At 40.7% G+C, this 9,496-nt stretch overlaps 1 protein-coding gene across 4 annotated transcripts in view; it reads right to left on the reverse strand.

The window, feature by feature from the left end:
• Nucleotides 1–7: 7 nt before the first annotated feature.
• Nucleotides 8–9,496, reverse strand: part of Prdm10 (PR/SET domain 10) — a 93,644-nt gene continuing 84,155 nt past the window's right edge. For all 4 annotated transcript variants that reach the window (XM_010640101.2, XM_010640102.3, XM_010640103.3 and 1 more), the window contains 5 exons: nt 9,284–9,454; nt 6,570–6,710; nt 4,996–5,242; nt 3,327–3,430; nt 8–791 (listed from right to left, as the gene is read on the reverse strand). In XM_010640101.2, coding sequence (XP_010638403.1) covers nt 588–791; nt 3,327–3,430; nt 4,996–5,242; nt 6,570–6,710; nt 9,284–9,454 — 867 coding nt within the window. In that variant the 3' untranslated portion in view covers nt 8–587. The remainder of the gene's footprint in view (nt 792–3,326; nt 3,431–4,995; nt 5,243–6,569; nt 6,711–9,283; nt 9,455–9,496) is intronic.

A 9,496-nucleotide genomic window follows, 5' to 3' on the forward strand; every position in this document is an offset into this window, starting at 1 on the left:
CAAAAAAAAAAAAAAAAAAAATCAACAATCTGAAATTTTAAAATGAGTTTTTCCTTCAGAACACCTCTATCAAACTTTTGCTTCATTTTTATTTCCTTATCCAGTAAACTCCTCAAGCTCACAAGATAAAAAGCAGTGCAGACCTAATTCATGCCCATGAAATGCCCCTTGTGCTTTGGTGCCAGGGCTAGAATTCTGAAGTCCAATGACCATGGACATGGCACATCTCATCTCCACCTTTGGTATGAACACAATATACCACTTAGTATTTCCACAAAGGGAAAGTAAGGCTTATTAGTGAGTTAAAAAAAACCAACTCAAGAGCAAAGCAAAGTTTCTTCATCTTGAAATCTACCTTCCCCTGAAAGATTTCCCTTCTGTGGCAGAAACTCCGGGGTTTGAAGAGTCAGTTTGGTACAGATGACCTTGACAAAGCCAACTCTGCTATATGTAAGGGTGCTGACTGTAGTTTCCAGGCTCTTGAGTACATAACAAATTTTTAAAAAGAGGTCTAAGTGTTAGAAGCTTCAGACTGACAAATGAAAATAGACATGACATGAGTGCAGATGCTAGCTCCAGGACGGAAGCTATGGTTTGGTGATGTGGACTTCGCTGCTCCCGTTCCCATTAGTGGTGGTCGTGATGATGTACTGTGTGGTCTGCTGTTGGCTGTTGGTTTGGGGGTCTAGGGAGTCACTGTGTGCAGATGGCTGAACCTGGACTCCACTGGGGAGAGTAGAAGTTTGCTTTTCTTCCAATTCTGGTTGACTTTCTGACAACACATAATGACCCTAGAGCAGGAAAAGAAGGATCTTTAAAACTCTGGGGCCTAAAAGGGAGGGGTAAGATACAGGAGGATGGAATACCAAAGAAATGTTGCACAGGGACCTGAAATAGGCACCTATGAGAGATGCTTTACCTCTGTCCTGTAGAGCATGAATCAGTCACAGTAACTGGCTACAGAGGTTAATTTAAGGGATCACATTAGCTGTATTACCAAATCACAGTGAAGAACTTTAGGTGCAGAAATTTGCATCACAGTAGTAACCTACCAGCCAAAAATACAGTATGTGCTTTCATAATGTTCTTAAGAATTAAGAAATTCTACCTGAATTTAGAAGTGCTGTCAATCACATGTTTAGATTAATACAAAATAGATCAAAGAGATAAAGTTTCCTTTTTAAAGAGGCCCCTAAAACAGTTAATCAAGATTAATGGTCCCCAGATTTAGAACTTTGAAGATCAGAAAATTAAAAATAATACTAAAGGCGTCCAAAAGTTTTATTTTGCCAAGTAAGTAAGGATATTTAAAATGTGCTACCATCAAATATGCATTCTAACACTTAAGAGCACAGGAAGGGAAATGAAGTATAGACTACTTGCCTGGCATGTTTGAGGCCCTATGTTTGATCTCCAACACCATGCAAAGCGGGGGAGGAATAAAAAAGCACAGGAAGTGTACAGCATCAGAATGAAGTCCCTTATGCTGAGTAAATTTAAAGGAATTTTCATGTTTTCCTCTGATCATAAAACTTCTTCACAGATCTGTACGTTGGCTATTTCATTATGTTAACACTTTTAAAGAAAGAATGTCTATCAGAAGGGAGATTGGTCATCTATAGAAGCAGGATGCTATGGTTTGAATAAGTGTTTGCCAGTGCTCTGGGCTGAAAGCTTGGTCCCTACAGTGGTACTATCAAGAGATGGTAGTGTTTAAGTGGGGCCCTTGATGGGATTCCTTGGCCCTTCCTCTTCTTTTCTGTGCTTCCTGGCTGACAAAGTGAGTAGCCTGCTCTGCCATGTGCTCCACCATGATATGCTCCTTGTGAGAACAAGGCCACTAGATTATGAACCAGAACCAACAAAACTGTAAGCTGAACAGACCTTTTATAAGTTAATTACTTCAGGTATTTTGTTATAGTAACAAAAAACTGCCTAATAACAGGGGAAAAAGCAGGCACAGAGGGAAACTCAGATAATGGCCTTTCCAAGCATTGTCCAGAAAAAAAGGCCATAGCCAAATACTTGTTTGATTTATCTGGGGCCACGTGTTCTGAAGCCTTGCCTACCAAGCAGTTTTCTGATTATGATTTAGTTCCTTCCTGTGGTAGGGAGGGGATTCTCAATCCAGGATCCATTGACTCCTAGGGATCCGTAGGTGGGCTGTAGAGAATCCATGAGGTCCCCAAAATGTACATACATGCTGTGCTTATGTATATTGTGCAAAGAGCAGGAAACATCCTGGGCCCCATAATCAGGTTCTCAAATGAGTTCATGGCCAAACTACAAATAAACAAACACACTCATAGTTAATAGGTCTTCCAGGGAACAGAGAAGGCACTGACCATGCCAATGGGACTGTTCCATTGACAATTTAACAGTGTCACTCTGTTTCTCCTACCTCTAGTTCATATGATCTGTGTGCTGAGAAATGAGCAAACTGTCAGTATGCTCTCTTTGAAAATTGGGTTTTTTAAGCCACCAGGCTACTCTGCTATCCCTAGGCCTCCTAGAAAATAATCTTCCCCTGGGAATATCTCAACATCCCCTAGTCACTTAAGAGTATTATTCTGTTTTCCTCCCAGCTTCATTAAGGTATACTTGACAAAAAGCGTATATATTTATGGTGTACAACATGATGATTTGGTATATGATGCATTGTGGTATGAATATTTAAGATCTATTCTCGTAGCCATTTTTGTGTATACAATACATTATTAGTTACAGTCACAATGCTGTACACGAGATTTCTAGAGCTCAGTCACCTAACACAGTTTTTCTTTTCTTTTTTTGCTATTGGGCATGGAATCCAGAGCCTCATGCATGTTGAGCACATGTTCCCCACCCCAAAAGTATTTTTCTTAATTTAAATGTGTATACTCTGTCTTCTAAAAACTTAGAGGCAGGTCACAACAAACCTGTGAAGATAAAAACATAAGCAGCAGGTAGAGTCAATATTGTATCTTCCCAAATTAAATATGACAAGATAATTTACAGCAATATTTTTCATCTTGGAGTGGGTGAATGAATTGTTTAAAATAACTCTGTAATTGAATCACTATATTATTCTTTCCCAGACCAGTTGTGAACCAATAATCTTGAGGATTCTAATATTTCCAAGAAGCACATAAAAAGGTGATCATATACAGATGGATCTGGGGTACTGGATGTAGTTACTAGTTGAACAGGTAAGCCTCCCAAAAAAGGGTAAGAGCCAGCTTTCAAGGAATCTTCTATGTGAGAAACCAAAAAATAGACTGATCACTAAAACCTGAACTGTGACGAGGGTTCCAACACAGCACCAGCACATGGGCAGGGCGGCTTACCGGAGCGACCGTCTTCACCTGGCCCGATGTGACAGGAGCTGCCACGCCACTGTCTGTAATCACAAACTGACCAGAGGGAAGAGTCATCATTTGAATCTCAGAAGCTGGAAAACAAGAAATACATAAAGTTCAATGATCTAGGACTTTTAAGATAAGTTCTAGAAACAAATAGGTGTTCCTCTTCTCATACAATGGTGTTACATCCCAATGAATCTATTGTTAAGTAAAAAATATCATGTCCTAAAAAAAAAAGAAAAGAAATTATCCTACCTTCCCTATTCAAAGTGTATCTCAAAGTAATCTCGTAGCTAAGGGAAATTTTTCTTTAATACAATTTTTCTAGTTCACTGAGGATTTAGTTCAGTGGTTCCACTGCCTGCCTGGCAAGCGCAAGGACCTGAGTTTGATCTCCAGTACCAAAAAAAATTTTTTTTCTAGTTAATTAATGAATAAGAATGATAGAATATCACAGTTCTGCAACTCTGTGAGCTCTAATAAAATAATTGAGCTTAGGAATAAACACAAAAAAAGACAGACAACCAAACATTATATGCTTCCTGATAGAAGTGTACGTATCAGCTCTGAAGTACCTTGTGGGAAAAAACTGAACCCAATACTCATCAAAACTGCAGGTATAACTGCCAGTCTACAGGAAATAAAAAGTATGTTAAGGACAACATGAGGATGCCCCAACAAAATCTAGAACTCAGGAGATACAATCAATTACATTATGACCCTTACTTGGAACCCAACTCAAACAAACCAAGGCTGTTGTCCCAACCAAGGTTTTTCACTTGCTTGACTTCTGGCAGCCAACTAGTAACTAAGCCCATAGCAATGATCTCAGGGTTTTGAATCAGCTACTCATTTTGCATCTCCTCTGCTAACGATGATCTGCTCGAGCCAGAGACTGTCTTATTAGGACCATCACAGTGAGGTGGTTTATAGAGTGTAAGCTCTGAAGCCAGATTTGCTTGGCTCCAATCCTCCACTGATAGCTATGTCTCTCAGACAAGTTGTTATGTCTCAATTGCCTTATCTATAATTGCAAATAATAGTTGTGTTTATCTTGTAGGATTTTGTAAATGCTGAGTGTGATAAATGTGCTTTAGAATCATTCCTGGTATATAGAGCATAATAAAAGTTGGTCAATGTTATTATTTTGTGATATTATGGATATTATTGTTAATATTAATTTTCATATACTCTGGGTCAAGCATAGTGATGAATACAGAAGCATTCAATAAATATTGGTAAAAGAAATAAATTATTAGCATTAACACATCCACTATTCATCTATTCTATTTAAGTTACCTACCTGAACTTCCTCTAGAAAACTACCTAATGTCTCTGAAAACATTCTATCAGATTTGCTCTCTGAGGGGCTGGGGATTTGGCTCAGTAGTTCTGGTACCTACCTCTACCTCACAAGCACAAGGTCCTGAGTTCAATCCCCGGTACCAAAAAAAACCCTGAAGATTGGCTCTCTGAGATCAAAACAAGGCCTTGAGTTTTTTCATGAAACTCATTCAAATATATGCAACCAGAGAGTGTAGAAAATGATCAGTTGATATTTTAATCCAAAAAACCTACCATAAAGCTGATTAAATTAAGGCCCTGAGCTGGAGATTCACAAACTGCACAGTGCTATCCCCTTTTCCTTACTCACAGTAGGCACGGAAGGAGTTCCAAGCATTGGGTAGGTATGTGTGTTGTACTGAGGAGCTCTGTTGCTGCTGCTGCTGTTGCTGCTGCTGCTGCTGTTGCTGCTGCTGCTGTTGTTGTTGCTGTTGCTGCTGCTGCTGTTGCTGTTGCTGCAAGGCCTGCCCTTGTGACGAAGAACTGCCTTGAATATGGGAGGGGCTGAGCCCCTGCTGCACCTGCTGGGCAGAGGGACTCAAGGGCTGCCCAGCTATCTAGGGGGAAGGAGGACACAGGGGCAGGAAATTGAGAAATTCTAATAGATTTAGGACTCAGAAATAACAGAAAGAATAAAACACACTGATATGAATTATAAGACTGAAAGTATCGCTGCTAGGGTAATAATATTTAAATATTCAAATTAATGAAATGAAATCATAACTCTGAAATTCTCATTTGTTTCCAAGGATTACCTGTAAGAGTACTCAAAAACTTAACTTCCCTGAACTTGTCTGAAACATAAGTGAATGAAAGTATAATTGTTTACATTGTATAAGTTAAAAAAACAAAACAAAACACAAGAGGTGAACTAACTTGCCAGTGTCACAGGGCTAATGTGCAACACGAATGGAAATAATTCCTGCATCAGTTTCCATTAAACTGCACTGGATAATCCCATCCGAGTCTATGTGAAGTAAGGTACACAGGCAGACATCCTGTGGAGAGGCTTATTCCTTACTGCAGAGAGGCCCATGCTCCACTGTCTGTTGTTCAAAGCTCTCCATAATCCTGCTCCAAACTTTCTTTCCAAACATCATTTCCTATTCTGAACAGAATCAACTCACAATTTCCTATAAATACTCTGCAATTTCCCACCTCCCTCGTTTACCACACTGTGAACTTCCCCAAACAACATGTCAAAACTCTGCTCTTCCTTTAAGGGCTAATTCAAAATAAGGGAAAAGAGGGGCCGGGGATTTAGCTCAGCAGTTCGGTGGCCTGCCTCGCAAGCGCAAGGACCTGAGTTCGATCCCCGGTACCAAAAACAAAAAACAAAACCAAAATAAGGGAAAAGAAAATATATGTGAAAAATGAAAAAATGGAAATAAAGAGTTTGTTAATGGGGAGGAGAAGAGGGGGTGAAGGTAGGGTAGGGACAAGGGGAAAAAATGAGAACCAAGACCTGTCATGTGAAAGTACAGGATCCCAGTAATGAATGTAACTGTATTGTAGACCTAGATTGTATCAATAAACTAAAAAAGAAAAAAAAAAGAGCTAATTCAAAGGTCACATCTTCAAAGATGTCTCTTGATTCCCTGCTACACATATTTTCTCCCTCTTCTGAATTTCCACACTTCCCCCTATGTATTTCAGAAAGACTCAATCATACAAACAAAATAATACACAGTAATACCCATGAAGTCATTGTTCCAATTTAGCAAGTGCAATAGGAAGAAAGGTCAATGCTTCCAGGCTATATCACAGGGTTCCACCGGGATAGGGGAATCAATAACAACGCAGTGAACGACATCACCTCAGTGGTCAGGGATGATGTCTCACTGTTGTGGTGCCTGCTGCCACAAGTACTTCTCTGCAGTGTACCTGGGATGACGCTGGGGCAGAGGCGGTAGACTCCGTAACCTGGATGTGCTGCACTTGGATGGCATGCTGTGTGTAGGTCTGAGGGTCGTGGAGCTGGCCCACATCTACAGTGGATTGCTGAGACTGGTGAGGGGAAGTGGCCTGGAGGGAGAAAAACAAGCCCAGAAACCAAATATGTATGGAATGAGGTTAAAGAAAACCTTTCCACAGAGAAAGTTCAGTTAAAAGTAATATCCCTAAAGTAGGTGTGCTGGCACCCAGCTGTAATCCCAGAACTCTGGAAGGCTGAGGCAAGAGAACTACAAATTCAAGCCCAACCTGAGCAATTTAGAAATTTAGTGAGACCGTGTCTCTGTCTCAAAATAAAACAGTAAGTAAGAAGGGCTACAGATGTAGCTCAGTGTGAAGGCCTTACATTAAATTCCCAGTACAAAAGAAAAAAAAAAAAAAAAAAAAAAAAAAAAAAAAAAAAAAAAAAAAAAAAAAAAAAAAAAAAAAAAAAAAAAAAAAAACCGGAGGATTTAGCCCAGTGATTCTGCCACATGCCTGATAAACCAAGGTCCTGAGTTCAATCCCCAGTCCCAAAAAAAAAAAAAAATCCCACAAAGCAAAGGAGTCTCAGGCGCTTCCTCTGTGCTCTCCTGCCTCCATAGCCCCCCAGGTAAGAAAAACCTGCTGGCTATAGCAGTGTTGGTCACTCCCCTCTCCCTGAGCCTCCCCTCTCAAGCCACTCCTTCATCTCTCAGGAAAGAGTCAAGTTGCTGCCACAGACACAAAACAGCAAAATCCAAGGTTTTTTACTCTCTGACCTATTTATAGAAAGTATGCCAACTCCTCTAGAGAAGTAGGATCATTTGGTTTTTTTTTGGTACTGGGACTCAAACTCGGGACTTCATGCTTGTGACGCAAGCAGCGGAACCACTGAGCTAAATCCCTGGCCCTAGGATCATTTTTTTAAAAATTCAATATCCTGACAGCAAGAGAAGCACAAAGGGAACTTCAGACTCATTACTGCACATCCAGAGGGCCCACAAACTGGCCAAGAGTAGAGAAAAAGACTATGAAAAAGTGTGCTTCTAAAGCATATGTGTCTGACATTCTGGAAGAGGAAAGAGAAGGAAAATGGTCCTAGTATATATAAGTTGCCTCAGAAGCTTTCAGAAATCAGCATTTTCCCAAATTTCAACTACATTGAGTGGCCTTCCCTCACCAAGTAAGAGATCAAAGCAGAGAATCTGCTGTTAGTTTGTCACTAGTGATATACTGAACTGTGGTCCCTAATCTTGTTCATATCAGAGACATATTTAAAAATCTGGCCAACTATGGCCCCTTTTTCCAGAGCAATGTGCATATTCAAGTTGATAAACCACAGCACAGCCTCTCAGCTCCCTCCAAAGCCTAAAGCTAAGAACCCTCCCATAAGAAAACAAGACACCAGCCAGGCGTGGTGGCACACACCTGTAATCCCAGCATGCAGGAGGCTGAGGCAGGAGGATTGTTGTGAGTTTGAGAGCAGCCTGGACTACATAGTGAGTTCCAGGTCAGTCTCAACTACATAGTGAGACCCTATCTCAAAAAAAAAAAGAAAAAGAAGGAAAAGAAAACATGACAGCATGAACAACAGTCAGTGACCATGACAATTTCCAATTTCTGTAAGTTTAAAATCATGTTTGTTTTAATTTTATGTATGTGTGTGTGTGTGTGTGTGTGTGTGTATACCAGGGATCGAACTCAGGACCTTGCACTTGCGAGGCAGACTGCAGCACCAGTGAGCTAAATCCCCAGTCCTGTTTTAATTATTTGTTTTAGGCAAAATTATTTCAAAGCAACAAGTTTGTTCATTTGTGCCTTGAGTATACTTCTTCATAGCATAATGAAATGGAAGACCGTCCTGGGAGCATTCCTTCTTTTTAGGTCCCTAATCAGTGAGAATGAGCTATTCATAATTTGGCAAAAGGAACATAGTTATTATACCTCTGTACTAAAAAGTTACTAATATTTAGGAAATAAATTAAAATTATTCTTTATAACCTCTCACTGATACAAGTAATTTGTTTTGTCTTTATTTTTGGTACCAGAGATCAAAATCAGGACCTTGTGCTTGCAAGGCAAGCAGTGGAACCACTGAGCTAAATCCCTGGCCCCTGATGCAAGTAATTTGATGCCCGTCTAAGGGTTTATCAAATTGGCTAACTGTCAAGTAGTCAAGCTGGACACTAAAGGATAAGGATTCAGATGAGGCTCAGAAAGAGGTGCTATTTTTTTTTTTTTGGTACTGGGGATCGAACTCGGGGTCCTTGTGCTAGCGAGGCAGGCACCAGAACCACTGAGCTAAATCACCAGCCCTAGAAAGAGGTGCTATTACTACCTATGCAATAGCACAGGATGACTGTAAGTGCTGGAACCCAGGTAGAAATTCCCTTACTTTGCCAAGGCCAGAGCCCTGTCAGCCCGAGAAGGGAGGTAGAGGTGGTATTTCACAAAAGCTGGACACTCAGAACTTCTACTTAGAAGCTTGTTATGTGCTCCACCTCTGAGATCGCGATGCTTTTTCTTTTGGCACTGGGGATTGAACTCGGGACCTTGCCTCTGCAAGGAAGGCGGCATAACTGCTGAGCTAAATCCCAGCCCTACTCGATGCTTTTTTGGAAGCCTGCAACCACCTTTGCTAATGGCATTCACAGAGGTAAGGAGAAAGATGCATCACACTGTACCGGAGCCACCTGCACCACTTGAAGCTGTATATGCTGAGGCTGCTGGAGACCAGATGCGGACTGAGACACAGGGATGTACTGAATCCTCTGGTAGTCCCCTTGAGGTGTTCGGTAATCTGTTGTTAGGGTCTGGGAGAGCTCTGTCATTGCTTGGGTTAGCAGGTCTGTTGTCTAGAAAAATCACACAGAATACATTAGTTAGTAACTATATAT

The sequence above is a fragment of the Fukomys damarensis genome, unplaced genomic scaffold (genome assembly GCF_012274545.1).
Source record: "Fukomys damarensis isolate Sample0158 unplaced genomic scaffold, DMR_v1.0_HiC HiC_scaffold_16, whole genome shotgun sequence".
Lineage (NCBI taxonomy): Eukaryota > Metazoa > Chordata > Mammalia > Rodentia > Bathyergidae > Fukomys > Fukomys damarensis.